The 18,331-nt window shown below is 46.4% G+C and overlaps 1 protein-coding gene across 1 annotated transcript in view; it reads right to left on the bottom strand.

The window, feature by feature from the left end:
* The window catches only part of CSMD2 (CUB and Sushi multiple domains 2), a 571,607-nt gene that overhangs the window by 171,133 nt on the left and 382,143 nt on the right, over positions 1–18,331 (bottom strand). Inside the window, exons 20-22 of the mRNA XM_087858682.1 lie at positions 11,648–11,863; positions 10,057–10,245; positions 5,208–5,377 (exon numbers count right to left, since the gene is read on the bottom strand). Coding sequence (XP_087714808.1) covers positions 5,208–5,377; positions 10,057–10,245; positions 11,648–11,863 — 575 coding nt within the window. The remainder of the gene's footprint in view (positions 1–5,207; positions 5,378–10,056; positions 10,246–11,647; positions 11,864–18,331) is intronic.

The following is an 18,331-nucleotide window of genomic DNA, read 5'->3' as shown; positions in this document are numbered from 1 at the left end:
TTTTTATAGTTTCTCTGTTCCTTCTCTGATCTGATTGTGATGGCTTGAATCTGCAGCACAATGTCGAATACTACTGGAGATAGCACAACTCTGGTCTTGCTCCTGACTTTACTGGAAATCCTCAGGAAGTTCTGTCATTAAGAATAATGTTTGCTATAAGTGTTGGCAGGAACTTTTTTTTCCCTATTAGATTAATAAAGTTCCCTTCACAGTTTTGAGATATTTTAAAATCATGAATGAGTACTGAATTTCATCATGTGCTCTTTTGGGATGTACTGGGAGGATTACGTATTTTTGGCCTCTGATCTGTTTATAGGATATGAGGTTGAACCACGTGAAGTTGCTGATATGGGACCAATTTTGACCTACAAAAATGTCAATTTCATAGGGTTTGCTTACTGTGTAACACTGTGAGCTTTTCTAATATTGACACACCCTCACATTCCTGGAATCAATCCCGCTTGGTCACTTTTGCTTTCATACACAGCTAGATTGAATATGACATTGTATGTAGGGTGTTTAGATCTATGATCATACGTGACTGGTCTAATAGTTTGTTCTTCTATGGCTCTTCTTCAGTCTGCTATCAATATTTCTACTTGCTTCATTTAAATAAAATGAGTGAGGAGATAGATGCCAATTTTTCTCTTTTCTGAGTCAGTTTGATTATTGGATTATTAATTATTCCTTGAACTTTTGTTAGTTTACCTGTAAAATAGTCAATGCCCGGGGCCCTTGAGACAGGATATGGGGGCGGATGTCCAAATTTTTAAGTAAGTATTGGTTTATTCAGATTTTTATCTTTTCTTGATATTAGTACTTTTTAATCTATCAAAATGTCCATTTTACCTAAAGCATTCAGATTTCCTAGCTTATATAGTTGTTCCTAAATATTTTCTGATTGTTTCATAATCTCTACTTCATCTCTAACTATGTTCCTTTTTCCGTTCCTAAAATTATATATCGGTGGCTTCTTTATTCCTTGATCAGCCCTGCAAGGTTCGTGTTTTTTATTAGCTATTTTTCAAGGAACCAGTTGGTTTTATTGACAATCGCTATTGCTTTTTAGTTCTATTTTTTCAGTCATTTTTGACTTTACCTTTAAAAAAGCCTCCTTCTCCCACTTCCTTTGGATTTATTGTTATATAATTCATGCTACCCAGCTCCTTATTTATTTTTAACCTAGGTGATGCATCAGAGACTAACAGAGGTATATTGAAATCTTCCACCATGACTGTAACTTTATTAAATTCTTTTTTACATTTCTAGCAGCTTTTATTTAATTTATTCATGCTATGTTATTTGGCACATAAAGTTTGACTGTGGATTGATTGTACATTTTATTAACATAAAAGAATCCTCTTTTTTAATTTCCTTATGAGGTGTGAGAGAAGTTCTCAAAGTCATCTTGTAATAAACTGATTTCATTTTCCTGTGCTTTACTTTCTTCCACTCAGTGCCCCCATCCCATTTTTTAATTGGGGATCAGGTTTCTCATCTTTATTTAATCTTTCCTCATCTCAGATTGCTCTGTTTTCATTAATGCCTATTTTTGTGTCATAAATATAAGATTCTCCCAAATCCCGTTAAGAATACAAAGTAGGAGCTGCTTTTAAAGTCTTTCTTCTTCGTCACTTACAGAGGGGCAATCAGCTCTAACTCTTCAGAAAGGTCCCCTTCTTCTGATCTATGGACTATTTACACATATTCAGTTAATTTTCTTGTTAGCACACCATTACAGAGGGAGTATAAAAGAGAGGAATGGAAATGCCCAGTGGTCTCTCGAGGGGAGCGCAGGAATTACATGAGAAGAGGCCACAGAAGGAGCTTTCCCTGCTCCTGGTGCTGAAGTAAGTGTGTGTGTGTGTGTGAGTGTGGCACCTCTTTCCTAATGAGCCTGACCACTCTTGTTAGGCACCAACCATGGCATTACCTTACTTCACCTGGCTTGCCAACAAAAGCCACATGAAGCCCAGAATGTCCCGCCGAGAAGGAATGGTGGCTCTGCGTGGTCTCTCAGACCTAGTACAATTCCAGAGGGGCCAGTGGTGTGGACATCTGGTCCCTGCCAGCAGTGCCATGGCGTGTCCTCGGCTCCAGGCTCTGCTGCTCTGAGCTAGGTGGCTGGAGATGTGTTTTTCCTTCTGGTTTCTAGCACTTCGTCCACAGTCAGGATTTCACTTCGCTTACGTGAATCATAGTTTGATTAGGCCCTTTCTCCATCTGGACTCTTTTTTGGATATTCCATTTGGCAAAAATTCCTTTAAGTGGTATGTAAATGGTACCCTTGCCTAATTTCCGGTCGTGAGGCCACAGTCCTCCGCTTTTATATCCTTTCGGTCATTTTAATGGGGACCAGCAGAGGATGCAATTATGTATATCCATGTGCTTCATTTGCCCTCTTGAGCTGGAAGTCGTCTTTCCATTCTATTGCAATTTAAAGGCCTTTCCTGTCTTGTTGATGTCAGGTCAAAATTTTGGTGGGGGCCAAAATAAAAGGAATCAGTTCTAGGAGACAAGCTCAAGTGTGAGTAGGGGTGCAGTTTAAGGAATTTTCAGTTATTAAATGGATCAGGGGCCACAAATGCAAGCAAAGAGCCATTTCATGCGTCAGAAATACAAGACTATGTAGAAAGTTTGGAGAGTGGTCAGATGCATGGAATATTGTATCTTGGGCAATAAATAAGGTGTGGAGGAGGTGACAGGTCTCCTTGGTCAGGAGCTCAGGTGTGCACTGGGGTGTCTTTGGAGGGACAAGAGAGACCTCAGGATTAGGAATCCACCAGTGTTCTTGTAGGTGGGTGAATTCTAGCAGGTGAGGGCGAGGGCGGATCTCCTCGGAGCCTACTACTGCTCTGGGCAGCTCCCGCACACGTTCTTGTGAAGGCGGAGCACAGTGACACGCTGGCCCAGCAGTGCCGGGCAGCTGACGTGGCTGCAGGGCTGTTCTGAATCCTACCTGGGGAGCCATAACCCTGGGTTTCTCTTAGTTCTGAAACAGTTCTGCACCTGTTCATGTCGCAGGTTCTCCACCCTGAGGAGAAGACTTAGAACAGGAAGGGGTTCCAGGAAACCACCCCATCTCCCTGGTGCCTTGCCCTCCCTTCCCCAGGCCCTGTTCTATAGAAGTCTTGGGGTCCTGGGGTCCCGTGAGTGGCCTTCCAGCCAGGTCAAGGCACAGCCTTCTGAGGAGGACACTACAGAGGTCTGGACACAGGAGAAAGAGGGTCTTCTTTGACAAGAAGGCTGAGCCCACCATTAGACGGCTGGGTGGTAGGGCCAGCTGGGCAGGGAAGTCTGGGAACATCCCCTGGAGATATAGGAATTCATACCCTGCAGGACTACCTGGGGTCCTGCCTCCTACACAAGTCCTCCCTGACCCCTGACCTGGGTTTTATGGCTCGAGTCTTTCCCTTCTTACCCTGAATGCCTCAGAAAGTCTCTCTTCTGTCTTTTGAGCTGCTCACCTAATCCCGAGACAGACTTGGACAGGGCAGTTGGGTGTGCACACCTGTTGACTATGTGTTAGGTGCGTCTCTGAATCTAGACCACCATGCGGAAGAGGCTCAGGCACCAGCCGTGCTCCATGTGACCTCTGGCGGCCAAGGAGCCCCTCCCGGTCCTATCAGGCCAGACACACAGAACTGCTACTATATACTCCCTTCAAAACCTGAAACTTAGAAGTTATGTCTCCAAAATTCCTTCTTCTGCAGGGTTGATGACAGTCTTCATGCAAGAAGTGCTCTGCATTTCATCAAAGCCATCTGCAGCACTGGAGACAGGAAGTCACTCTGGCCTGGCTGGCCCCGGTTATATCCTCTGAGGTTCTGGTGTGGACGATGAACACATGGATGGAGAGAGGCGAGGTCTGGGGGCTGCCTGAATATATGGCCCTTGGAAATTATGAAGTCTTGTCTATTGCTTGCTTAAAAGGAGATTCACTGTTTTTCTGTCTGGGGAGCTCAGAGGTTGCAAAGTAGAGCTGAAGAAGCCAGTAATTGGGCCCGAATCCCCACTCGGCCACTTCCCATTTCTCTTCTATTTCAGGTATATCCGGTCCCAACCAGTCATCTCATGGGCTCAAGGATAATCAGGTAAGAGTGAGAAACACCTTCCAAATGCACACACACACGCACACCCCCAGAGAACACATGCCCCAGAGAGTGAGTCAAGAATAGCAACTCTGCATAAAAAGCACAGTACACTCATCATATCTAGAGAAAATCCTAAGGGATGGGTATTATTTAATGCTTTCTCTTTGGGTTTTTCAGAAGAGTGACCTCTGATTGTTTCTAATGTCAAGACTTCTCGGGCTGTAGGGAATAAAACTGTATTAGGATAAGCTAAAAAGTTTCTTGGCATAGGATAAAAATGGACACACTCTGTGAGATTTTCCTTATAATCCATTTCAGTGAGGAAGCTCTTTGATAAATTCTCTGGAGTCCACTCTTTGATTACACACATACTCACACACCATATATTACTGGAGATACACACGAATCACATACATGCAAGGACATGCAAATCATAGGTGTGCTCAGTGTTGTAACGACCCCCTTTCTATAATCAAGTCCCATCACCTCTTTGCCTGACACGTAACTTGAATCCACTTGCTTTAACCCCGCTGCCACACATGGGCCATCGCCACGGCACAACGAGCTACTAGTCTACTGAAACATATACCCAAAATGTCCCCAGATGCGCACACACATAAGAGACACAGAGACACGTATGCACACACACAGGTCCCTCAAACCAAGCCAGCACCTAGACTCAGATACACACACATGTGGAAATGTACATATAAAAGGATCCAGTTCCATGAACACGTGTCTACACAAACGCACAAGCATATTCTTTGAGCTCTTCACTATCCAGCTTGACGGTCAGAGTTCATGAAGGAAAACCTGACCTACTGGCCCCTCCAGCTGAATGTATGATTATTTATCACACGGTCAGCCTGTTCTCTACCACACATGTATTTGAGACTAGCCAGTTCAGAAGTACACTTGAAAGCCCAATTCTTAGACCCTCACAGACCCTTCTCTTTTGGGTTCCCATCTTCCTCCAGATGAGTGAGGACAATATCCTGGAACTCAGGAGAGAAGATGAAAGTTTGGGTCATTCCCGCAGAAGTAAATGACTAGGTGCTGAGGGCACTGTTGCCTACTGTCCCTGACACGCTCTGTGAGACCTAGTGGTTTTACCTTGAGGACATCTCCTTCTGACAGTTCAAACGTCCTGGCTTTAAGCTGAATGCCTTTCCCCGGCTGGGTCTGGATGGAGTAGATGCATTCGTGGTTGTTATTGTAGTTCACAGGAAAGTTGGGGGACAGCAATGTGCCCTGAGTGCCTGTGACTGAATTCCCACACTCAGCTGGAAAGAGAATCACAATAATCACCGGTTAACCCCTATCAGCTACATCCGGAAAACAACTCACAGTGCTGGAGGACCTTACAAGGATGACACATTGTTTGCTCTTCTGCCTGCCCAAATGCTTGGTTGTCTGTCCATTCGTTTGCCTGTCTGTAGGACTGCTTATCAAAGTTGTTTTTTTTTTTTTAACATATCTGCCCACCTGTAGTTTTGCCCTGTTTCTTTATCTCTCTTGTTCTGTGTGTCTGTCTCTCTTCTGCAGGAATAGAAATGAACCCACCAGGCATCCTGTACTTTCTTAGTGGCATGAGGCAGCCCTTCCCCACACCTGTTCATCTAGTATCATAGCAACAGAATGACTGAGGAGGATGTCAGGGGTGGATGGGGGTGGTCAAGTGAGGAGAGACGAATCCTTTCAGTATCAGAGGCTAGAAACTCAGAGGGGTCAATGTTGAATAATTATCGCTAGCATCTTCCAAACTTCAGTCATTAGTCACATCAACCAATCCCATAAGGCAGGCATAATTATCATCCTTATTTCAAAAGTAAAGAATCTGGTACTTAGCAGTTCAGATCAAGTCTGTCCATTTACCAAGAGGAGGTGGATGAGAATTCAACCCTCCTGGTCTTAGAATTTCAGGCCACTGAGGCTTTGGGGAAACTTTTAGCACAGACCCACTGAAACCCTGTTTCTTTCAACAGCTAATGAATTCACAGCCTCCTCTTGACATCTTTTTCTCCTCCTCCAGAATTAGTTCTTCTTTCCCCATTGTTCCTGTACTTTTATTTATAGCAGTCATCACATTTTATTTCACCCATTTGTTAACATTTCTGTCTCTTCCACTGTTGATCCTTTAGGGCTGGGTGCTAGTTCTCTCTCCCCAGCCCCCTCAGTGCCTGGGTGGGTAGGGCCTGAGCAGGAGAGACGGGAGGGAGCTCAGTGGCAGGGCATGGCTGCAGAGCCCCACAGCTGTCCCTCTAGGGTCTTTAATAGTTGTAAAGCCCCTCCCTGTGCTCCCCGGTATCAGAGGGTCTGTCACATTGCACCCCAACTGCTTGTTACTTGCCTGAAATCCCCACCCAAAATGTGAGTTACTTGAGGGCTAGGGTCATGCTTAATGAATCTAAACTTCCAAGGCTTAGCCCAGATTGTCTGTAAAATAAATATTTGCGAAATGAGTGAATGAATGAATATGGAGGACACAGACCTCAGAAGATGCACAGTCCTAAAAATAATTAGGTTCCAGAAGGATGAAAATACAAGTCCAGATGGCAGGCACATTACTTGTCTGGACATATGGGGAATTGGGAGCACATCTTGAATCTCTGAGGTTGATGGTAGCAAGTCTGCTTTCTCCAAACCAACCCTCGGTGTCCCTATTCTGGGCACAGTCATTGGTGGAAGGGCCCTGAGGTCAATCAATGGGGCACACAGTTAGCACTAATAGTCCTAAGCCTGAAGTGTACTAGGTCAGGACAGTGTAGATAGAGCTTGTGATATAGGAACATTCAGAGTTGAGCCTCTCGTGGTCTTAGTTATACCCTTGTGTGTTCTCTTGTCCCCAAGGCTGCTCCTTAGACCTTCGAAGGCAGTGTCCGTGTCCCAGGACAAGTCCTTGCTTTTTCAATAGGCCCATTCCCTGGGCTCTGTCCAGTTCAGGGCAGCTTCACTCTCCTAGTTTACATAAGCCATTCCTACATACTGAATGTTCGTGGCCTCAAGCCAAATCCATACATTGAAGCCCTAATCTTCAGTGTGATGGTATTCCAAGGTGGGCCCTTGGCAGGTAATTGGGGTTAGTGACCCCACAAGCTGAGGAACTGACCAGAGCCCTCTCTGCCTTGTAAGGACAGCAAGAACACTGCCATCTTCAGGCTAGGAGAGGAACTTAACTAGACACTGAATCCGCGGGCACGCTGATCTTGGACTGCTTGGCTCCAGAGCCATGAGAAATAAATATCTGGTGTTTAAGCCACCCACGGTATTTTCCTATAGCAGCCTGCACTGACCAAGGTGGTTATCATTTGTCTTAAAGCCTGTCTGCAAAGTGTCCAAATGTGCATAACGAATATGCTGAACTGGGGCATACGACTAAAGTGGTAACTGTGGACAGGAGCCCTGTGGGCATTTTCTGGGGGCCCGGAGACGAGGGTGGGGATTTGGGGAGGGGGTGCTGAGGGCTGTGCACATGTATTACCCAGTCGTGTCACGTGGGCAGCACCCTGAAGCAGCTCTGCATTATTTCTGGAGTCACACACTATTCCCCTCCATCTAGGGAGAGGCATGGGGAGCAGTAGGATGAGCATGGACTTTGGAGTCAGACAGCTGAGTTATATCAACACTCAGACCTTGGTCTCTTCATCTGCCTTTACCTGGGCAATAATAGCATCCATATAAGACTACAGAGAATAAATGCATGAGATTTTGTGATAAAACAAGTGAGCATGTGGGAAGTGGTTAGCATATAGTAGGCTCTCAACAAGCGTTATCTCTCCTCTCTTTCCCCATCTATCTCAGGTGAATCTATGCAGCTTACCTGATTCCATCTGGAGCCCTAAATGCCTGTGCTCTGGGGCTGGCGGAAAGCCTGAGGAACTTCTTAGAAGTATGCATTAGCTGCCCATTGTTCACAGCACCCTCACTAGTCCTGATGCCTCTTGCCCTCTGCCTCGTTCCTAAATTTGGCTTAAGCCAAATGAAGCATGGCTTTGGCATGTTATTGGACACCTTCCCTGGCCTTGGCTTCCTGCATGATAGCTCTGTGGTCACCACTGCCCCAGTATCCTCTCCCCCACAGCCCGACACCTTGATGAGGAGAGACACAGAGCTGGTAGCTTCAGATGGGGCCAGTCCTTGGCCGATCACCAGGGCCTGACTCCCTGCCAGGGCCTTTGTCTCAGGCACCAGGGAAGGTACAGGAAGGTAGAGGGACATGACACTTGCTTCCAGGAGAGTTTCCAAAGTAACAGGGGAACTGAGCAGATGCACTGAAAGCTAAACACAAGCATCAATGGAAACAAATAAATGTTCCAGAGAAACAAACAGTCATATGCACAGGAAAGTCCTGCCACTGACTGGGGCGTCTGTGACTTCTGTCATCTCCATCAGAAGAGGTCTCGTTAAGGGCAGGGGCTGTGTCTTATCCATCAGTCTGGGGCTCTGGAGGCAGAGGGTTCACTCTTCTCCATCACACCGGGGCTCCCAAGGACAGGGCCATGTCTCCTTCTGCAGACCGGGGCCCTTGGAGTCAGGGCTGTCTCTTTCACATCGAGTCCAGGGGCCCCTGAGGTCAGGTTACACCATGAATTAGAGCCCAGGGCTGTTCATCTTCTTCACAGCTGGGAATGTTTCCTGGTAACGTGGTGTGGGCTAAGACATCCAATTTACACCCACAGTGCCTGTGGCAACTGGGAGCGTCCCCAGGGTGGGCATTCCCATGAAACCTCTAGCCTGAGGCTCTGTTGCAGGGCTGGTGGTAATTAGAGGTGATTATAATTGCTGTGCATTATTAATAACACACGAAACAGAAGACAAATGTAATAATGAAAATGTTGTGAGGTGTCATGAACACACAGTAATTGGAATAATAAGTTAAAGAATGAGTTTATGTAATGAGATCAATGAGGCAAGAGCTTAAGGAGTGTGTGCATCTGCGGTCCTGGATAATCCCATTCAAGAAAAATTTCCCCCAGAACTACTTAGCTGAGGATGTTTTCCTGGAGAAGGAAAGAGCTGCGGGGGGCCAGACAGACACTGAACCTACATGAGGGAACATGTAGGTCAGAATGTGCGTCTGGGTCAGGGTGGGTGGAGGCTCTGGGGGATGGTTACGGGAGAAAGGACAAACTTTGGGATGATTTAACTGGTCAAAATGGAATTCTGCACATATTTGTCTTAATGTGTGCCCTCTGAGACTGTAAAAAGTTATTGGTTATTGATAAATAACAATAAAAAGCTTACTGGCAAAATGGTGACCATTATACGGCAGCCCAGGGGTTTATGGAGATTATGTCATCTAATCTGGAATGAAGCCTGTGACTTACACAGTCTCGTCTCTGGGGCTGAGGGGGTTTGGTGGCCTGCCCGAGATTCTAACAGCTGGTAAGTGGCTGAGCAGAGACCCGACCTTGACCCTGTGTGACTGCGCAGCCCCAGCCAGGCCCATCTCGCCAGCCTGTTTACAACTGTCCTCCACCGAGCTGCGGGCTCCACGGAGATGCCTCCAGCTGGGCTGACCTCACGGCCACTGCTTCAGTCAGTGCAGTGCTGCTTCTAGCTCTCTGGCATATTGGGGTCTTATGCAAGATTTCACTGTAAGCGCGAGTACCATGCTAACAGCAAGCACTAACCAGCCTGTGTTCCATCGGCCCTGTGCTGAGTCCTGAGTGAGCAGAGCCATCAACCTTATAAATGAGGGCTGGCCCGCAACTGTCCCCACTCCCTGGGATGTCACTCTACCTCCCCCCACCCATGGGGCCCGGAGCTCTGAACAGCCTTCATCAGAGCCTGGCAAGGAGGTTAGGCCTCTCACCCAAGGTCTCACTGCGGGCAAGTGTGTGCTAAGGCAGTCCCCAAACCCAGGCCTCTTGGTCCATGTGTGTTTCACTACCTCACAGCAACTGACTAACGTTTGGCCCACCCCATTAGTGAAGCAAAATGAAAGCACGTGACCACCTACCAACACACCTTGGCAGAGGCGAACTCCACAGGCGCCGTCTGCCCCCCAGGCACGTGATGCGGGCCGTGCCCTCCAGACGGTACCCGGGGAAGCAGGAGAAGGTCAAGGTGTCGCCTACGCCGAACTGTAAGCCCTTCCGGATGCTGTAGGCTGGGACCTCAGGCTCCTCACAGGGCTCCAAGTCATATTCTGGAAAAGCAGCAGGAGAGCTAAGGTCAGAATATGAAACATACAAACACCGGGGAGAAAAGGGCCAGAGATAAAGACAGAGGTCAGAATACACACACACTGATCCACAGAAGGTAAAGAGAAAGGAAGAAGGATCCTAAGAAGAACAGACGCAGAGAGACATACAGCGAGGTGAGTAACATCACGCTTCGGGCGGTGGGGACGCCTCGCCACTGCAAGCAGAGAGAGGACAGGCGTTTCTGGAAGCATGCTTCCTGGGAGCATTTATGAGGTTCCTTGACCTTTCCCTCCTCTGTCCCTTCATCCCCCTATTAACCCAAGCCTCAGGGCTCAAAGTCTTTCCTGCCTCTCTCTCCCTAGGCATTGACCCAGATAAATTCAATCAGCTTGGTTCTAGAAGGTCAGCACGTATGACCCAGCCGAGGGCAACTTCCATCGGAAGAAAGAATCTGAATGCTTCAGTCAAAGCTATGTCTCGGCAATGCTGGCGCTTGAGGCAGATGGCAAGCATGACGGGGTGGCATTTATCAGCCTGGGATCTGCCCCATACCTCTAGAGATGGCACAGAAGCGACAGTTTCCATTGTCCCCAAGGGTATCTGCCTTCTGGGACACAGTGCCCTAGGGCTCTATGTGGTAAAGAGAAGGAGGGTCCCTCAGATGGGATGAGGCACAGTGGCTGGATATGTCCCACAGGCCAGAACCACCCAGGCACATGGCTGGTGGCTTCTGCTGGAAGGACAGTGTGGGGCTGAGCTGGGCCACATCCCAGTTCCTTGAGGCCAGCTATCTCCTGCCCATCCTGGGGGAATCCGTGGGACAAGAAGGGAGACTCTGGGAAGCAATGGGATAAGAGTGGTGGGGGTACTTAGGACCAGAGCAGTGAAGGGTCCATTTTTCTTTCTGAATGACGAATTAAAGAGCTTCTCGGGATTCCTAAACACAGAGATAAATCTATTACTACTAAATTAGCATTGGTGAGGAAGTCCCCAAATGAGACTCAAATACTCCAATATATTCATTTCAAATCCCCCTCTTACTCTTTTTTTTTTTTTTTTAATTGCTGGGGTCATGAAACAGTGGAAGTGAAATCAGCAGAAGAATCAGGAATCACTAGGGCAGGAGGGGACGTCTTAATCCAACAGTTGGGTAGGTGATTTTCAGAGTGGATCTTAAACACCTTCAGGGAAGACGATTCCCCCCAAACCTACTTCCTAGACCATTATGGGGAGGTTCTCCTTGTGTCTAACCCAAGTATCTTTTGCTGCAGTGGTGAGGTCATTCTCCCAGAGACTGGGAAGTGGATCAATTTCCATCTGCTGGGAAGACCAGAGGCTGGCAGCAGAGGGAGAGACAGAATGTTCCGCCATCTTTTCCCCCCAGGGGACACCGACATGCTTTACCTGCGAAGGTGATGTTGAATCCTTCGTAGGACATGGAAAAATCGGAAATGAAGCGGACCTGGGCGGTGAAGTTGCCATAGAGTCCGGCACTGATGGGGGCCGGCAACCGCGAGCCAGTCAGCTGTCTCAGGGGCTGTGAGAAGCTGCCGTTCTCGGTGATGAGGAGGTAGTCGTGGCCGCTCTCCAGGTGGAAGGTGTGGAATGTAAAGAACACACCTGCCAAGAGACCGGAAGGCTCCAGGTGACAAACTGAGATGGTGGCAGCAGCCCTGTGCGAGATGGAATCTGCACGAACATTTCCAACTTGTGGATGTCTATCAGTGGGTAGGGGTGCGAGCGTGCACTGATAAGACACATGCGGGTGAACCGGAATGAATGTGCTTGAATGATCTGGAATATGCCATTTGTCCACAGGTCAGGGAGAAGGACAACCGCTTTATGGTTGTCAAATCTGAAAGATTTATGGCTAGGTCCAAAAGAATGCTGTGTAGCCTTTCATTCATTCATGGATTCACTCATTCATTTCTCAACAAGCAATTGTATATTTGATGCGTGCTTCCTCCGGACTAGGTCCAGGGCCAGGGAGGAGCCAGGGGATATACAGGACATTCAACAAATAGCTACAGTTCAGAGTGACAAATGCTCTATTGAACGTAGTTCAGAATGTGCTGGGGGCAGAATGACAAGTACTAAACAAAAGCAGTAATATTCACTAACATTTCCGCACTAAGTATCTGCGTGTCACTACGTCATGTGTTTAGTTTTAGTTGCCCTGTAGTTGGCCCCTATCGACTGGAAGAGAAGATCTGAAAACTCATTTAATCCCACCCATAACTCTATGACATTGGTACAACAATCCTCATCTTCATTTTGCACCTGAGGAAACTGGGGTACAAAGAGATAAAGTCACTTGTCCAGGGTCACCCAGCTAGCAGGTGGCAGAGCTGGGATCTGGGTGCAGTCTGACTGCAGGGTTGCATAATAAACTGCTCCACAACACTGCTTCTCATGCTGAGGAGGGAGAACAAGGCAGGAGGTGTGGCCAGGTGGTGAGACGGGTCAGGTGGTGAGACGGGTCAGGTGGTGAGAAAGATGGGGTGGCAAGATCTTCACACCCAAAGCAACTTTTGGACTCATCCAGATGGCAGTCTGTGTTTGGGCATATGTGTAAATGCACGGCCATCCACACGTCAGCATGCCCACGGGAATATACGCCGTGGACGTGCTAAGGGCAGGTGCTTGGCTAGACTAGGGGGCTGGGTCCACTTGCTATTCAAAGTCCATGGACCAGCAGCATGGGCATTGCCGGCGAGCTTGTTAGAAATGCAGAATCCCAGCCTCTGTCACAGACCTTCCGAATCAGAATCTGCATGCTAACAAGATCCCCAAGAGATCTGGAGGCACATAAAGTTTGAGGAATACTTCTCTAGATAATTGCTGACAAGTTTTTGATAAATGATGGTTGGATCCAAGCTCTCAATGCTAAAATATTTTAGATGATTTCATAGTCCTGCTTCTCGGTGGATAGAACGCGATGATCCCAGAGTATTTGGGATTCTATGGGTGGGGGTAGGGGAAACAGAACCCCATAGAGGTGGTGGAACCAGGCATGCAGCTTGTAAATGCCCTGTGCCCAGGCAACTGGGATGCATCTCTTGATCTGCTTCCTCAAAGGAACAGATCCCAAGCACCTACTAAGTGCTAGGCCTGGGCTAAGCAGTGAGAATTATCTTCCAGTTTAGCGGAGGAGACAGACACATCCATAGTGAGAGAGTGGGGGCACAAAAGAGTGACAACTATGCCTGGAGGGTTTGGAAGACTTCACAGGGTCACAGTCTTTGATAGGAGGGGTGTGAGCATTTTGGGGACACACAGGTATGTGTGCCTACATGTATCCTATCCTCCCGACAGATAAACACAGGTGCACACAAGAAACCATTCTCAGGCTACAGAGCTTGGGAAAAGGATCAGTGGAGTATACGTCCTTTCACTCCTGGCTAGAACTCGGGTTGGGTGGAAAGTGGATCAGACACAGGATGGGGAACTGAAGCTGATGAAGCACTAAGCCTCACACTCCATCCTTTAGCATGTGAACACAGCCCCTCCATAGGAGGAAACATTTGGCTGGCATTCTAAGGATGAGTAAACAACTGAGATGAAGCCCCTGGGTTTCCGAGCTGTGCTGATTGCTTGGGGCTCTTTTGGCCATTGTGAGAAAATGAAGACATTGTCACAGAGATAGAGATGCTCCATGCCGGAGTCTGAATCCAGATTTGGTGTGACAGACGCACACACAAACCAATACTTTGCTGCAGTGGCCATGCCGAATCCTATGAAGGATGTGGACACCACGCCAAGCAGAATTCAGAGCTGAGGAAAAGGCCTGGGCTTTGGTAGGGAGGGGACACAGGCCTGGGTCAACAGCCCATCTACCAGCTGAAGGGTCTGGGGTGAAGTTGCTCAGTGTGTCCTGAGTTCTAGTTTCTTCCACTGTAACATGGGAATGATAGCATCTTCTCATAGGTAACATTTAGTTCTTGGAGCGAGGAACAATTGGGATAGCAGATGCAAGCCCGCAGCATGGTGTCTGGCACACAGTAGGCATTCTTTTTGCTCGGCTTGTCTTAACTCCCAGGAAGACTTAGGGCTTGAAAAAATGTCAGTTCTGGGGTCTCAGCAAGGGCACATGCTTTGGACTCCTGAATTGGCCATTCCCTTTGGCTGGGAAGTTGAGTAATTCTGAATTTTACCGAGTTTTGAGTTTCCCCAGCTGTTCCTCTGCTTGCTGGGGATCAATCAGAGTCAGTAGCCTAATGGATCTGTTAACCTGAGCTACTCTTACAGGCACTGCCCTCTGGAGAAGGGTCTGGGTTCAGTTTAATTCAATTCATATAAATATTTCTTGAGTTCCTTATGTGTCAGGCATAGAGCCAGAACCTGGGGAAGCTGCAGGAAACAAGGCAGACATGTCTCTCAAAGAGCTTAGAGTCTGTGTGGGGGGAGCAGGAAGGCCAGGATCATGTGGGAGCCCATGGAGGGGAACCCAACTCACACCCAGGGCTGGGGAGAAGGGGTCGGGAAGGCTCATTAGAGGAGTTCAGAAGATGAAGAGCTGGCCACACAAGAGGGAGTGTGGAGACTGTGCAGGGGGAGACAGTGTTCCAGAGAGAATAACAGCATCCCAATGCACAAAGCTCTAGAGAACAATGAAAGCCTGGGAAGTTCTGGGAACTGAGAGAGCTTCAACGAGCTAGAACTTAGTGTTTACAGGGCTCAGAAGGAGGCTGAGAAAGGTGAGCAAGGGCTATAGGCTCATGCCAGCTATTTTACAATTTCGAGCTCTACGCTAAAGGTCTGGTGAAGCCTTTAAATGGTTCTAGGGAATTAAGGGGGACACGTATTTCATGTGCACTGGGTGTTATACGCAAGTAACGAATCATGGAACTTTACATCGAAAACTAGGGATGTACTGTATGGTGACTAACATAATATAATAAAAAAAAATGGTTCTAGGGAAGAAGTGACCTGGTCATACATCAGTGACCCCATGTTGATTCTCTGCCTGGAACACCTTTCGTCCTGGCTAATTCTTGTTCGTCCTTGAAGACTGGCCTAAATTTCAACTTCAGGACACCTACCTAACCAAGCCCTAGACGGGTCTCCAGATGTTTGCCACCTCTACCTGTTCTTGGCCATGGTACGTTAGATGGTCTATCTCTACCACTAGACTAGAAACTTCCTGAAGGCAGGCAACGCTAGAGTGGCTTGTGTCAGTGGGTTTTCCTAGCACCTAGGGTAAGTGCAAGTATAAAATAAGCATTTGGTAAATATTTAATTGCATTGTTCTAGGCAAAGACACACATAGAAAGGCATAGAGAAACATACTCCCCTATGATTACAGATGGCAGACAGAAAGAAAATCATGACTACTGGGGGTCGTTCCTCTAAGGATCATGAGGGGCTGCCTTTCTCGCCCTCGTGATGCCACAGAGGAGTTTCTGGCTCCTGCAATGGCCAACTCTGGCCCAGACTTGGTGGAAACAGCTCTGCAGGATGAACAAGGATGCTGCCCTGATTCCTCCTCTCCTCAGAAACGACACTGTGCAGAGAAGGGGACAACTGGGCCTCACCCTGACTGCCTGGAGAGTCCTAGCTTCCCAAGAAGCTCCACGCCATTTTATCCCAGTTAGTTCAGGCCTCTTAAAGGCAAGAGTGAAAGCACTTAAGCACATGGGGGGAGACTTCAAGTGACTTTTCTTTCAAATTTTCTTTTTTTACACAAATAGTATCGTTTACATGTAATATATGTTTATTGCTCAAAACTAGAAAAAAGTGAGAAGATAAAAATAAGACATCTTGGGGTATATCTTTTCAGACAGTTTTCTATGTACATATCCTTGTTTATTTTTTATAAACTGAATATGTTCTTTTGGGAAACATCTCTTTTGACTTCACAACATATTGCAACTACCCCTGTACATCTTTATTGTTTTTTATTTTTTAAAAGATTCTATTATTTATTTTAGAGAGACGGAGAGAGAGAGCAAGGGAGAGGGGCAGAGGTAGGGAAAGAATCTTAAGCAGACTCATGCTCAGCCGGGAGCCCAACATGGGGCTTGATTCCATGACCCTGAGCTCATGACCTGAGCCGAAATCAAGAGTTGGTTGCTTAACTGACGAAGCCACCCAGGCACCCTTACCCCTGTAGGTCTTTAAATATTCGCTCACATTACGCCTTTCAGTAGCTGCACAGTGCTGCATTATATGCAGGCATTATGTGTTTATTTAACATTTCCTGATTGATAGATATTTGAGTAGCTAACTCATCTTCCAATTAATAAAGTGTTTTAGGAAGCATCCTTACAGCTGAATCTTGATGTACAGTTGTACTTATTTTTTTCAGATAAATTCCCAGGAGTGGAACTGCTGGGTCCAAAGGCATGTATATTTTGAAGGCTTTTGGTTCACATCACAGAACCATCATCCAGAGAGTTTCAACCACTTCATACAATGTCAGCGTTGAAGAAGAGTATTTGTGTCTTCACACTGTCTCCCACACTGTTATGATTTTGTCTGCTGACTTGAAAAAAATGATATTTCATTACTGGTTGAATTTGCATTTCTTTAATTATGAGTGGGGTCAATGTCCTTCCATTTCTATTTCCTCTATTATGAAGTGTTTATAGCTTTGCTCATTTTACAGGCCTAGAGACCAGGTATATTTTTCTTAAAGATTTTTAAGAGCTCTTCATGCATCAGGTTGGTAATCTTTCGTTGCTTATACATGTTGAAAAGACTTCTGTCCACTTACTATCTGAAATTTTTATGGCTTTTTTTACATAAATCCATTCAAAGTTTTATTTAATCAAATCTTACAGTTTTTCCCTTTATGGATTCTGCTTTTAGTATTACTCTTTATAGTACATCCCCAACTGAGGTTAGATTTTCCTGTTCTTCTAGTACTGGAATTTATGTGGTTAAATATATGAGGTCTGTTTGGTTCTTTTCTTTTTTCTCCCAAGTGTTTAAGTCTACTGTTTAAAAACCATTTATTAAATAATCCATCCTCTCTTCAGTGGATTGGAAATGACACTCTAATTATACACTACAAACTGTCTCTCTCACACACATACACGAGTGTGCATGTGTGTGCACGTGTACACTCTCTCTCTGTCTCTCATCACACACACACACAGAGGACTCCACTTCTGGGCCTTTGTACGCCTGCACTGGTTTGTGTGTCCACTCCAATACTCATACCACATTGTTAAAATTATTTTAGCCAATAATATTTTACTATCTAGAAGAGTTACTCTTTCTTTCAAAATTTTTTCTTGGCTTTTCTACATGTTAATTCTCCTGGATCACAGGTTCTTATCAAGGGCATGCATCAGATTTACTAGTGAAGTGTTCTAAAATCAAAGATGCCTGTTTTCCACCTCCAATGTGCAGAATCAAAACCTCTACAGTGCAGTCTGAGCAGTAACGCATTTGCTACAGCCTGGAGGGGTTGAGAACCATGACCCTGGATGAACTTCAGAATAAGTTTCTGAGGACAGAAGCCATAATGTGTTTGGCTACTGGTTATTCCCAGTCCCAGAGTCTGCTCGTGGGTGGTATTATTCAATTAATATTTGTTGAATCAAAGACTATATTATTTCCTGTTTATTTCTAACCAGCACCCTTACTTTGAACTTGGATATCTGAAGATTATTCTTGTTAGGGAAGTTGAGGTAACAGCCCAGCCTGGTGAGGAATATGAAAACATGGCCTCTGAGGAACAACTGAGCTATGTAAGAAGAGGCTTATGGGACCAGTGTCTGAAGGGTGAACGAGGAGAGGGGGCAGATGGATCCTATGTTCGTCCAGGACACAGAACAAGGAAAAAACTTCCAGGAACACCTGACAGCCTATTAGGAGGGGTCAGATCTATCAAAAAATGACAGCAGGTGTCCATTTGCTGAATGGGTTGGTCACCTTCCCACTGCTGGGGTGTTTAGGCAGAAGGTGTGGTGCCATCTTGTGGGGAGCGATTAGAGAAGATTCCTGCATTATGTAGGGTTTGACAGCTGGTAATCTCTATGATCTCTTCCAGCTTGAAGATTTTAGATTCTTAAAAATATTTATGGAATGTATTCTGTAATTCAAAGAGATGGGAAGCTTCCGGGAGTCTTCCTATTGACG

The sequence above is a fragment of the Ursus americanus genome, chromosome 33 (assembly GCF_024610735.1).
Source record: "Ursus americanus isolate L20-20 chromosome 33, mUrsAme1.1.p, whole genome shotgun sequence".
In the NCBI taxonomy this organism is placed as follows: domain Eukaryota; kingdom Metazoa; phylum Chordata; class Mammalia; order Carnivora; family Ursidae; genus Ursus; species Ursus americanus.
This window is presented reverse-complemented; position numbering and strand designations above follow the sequence as displayed.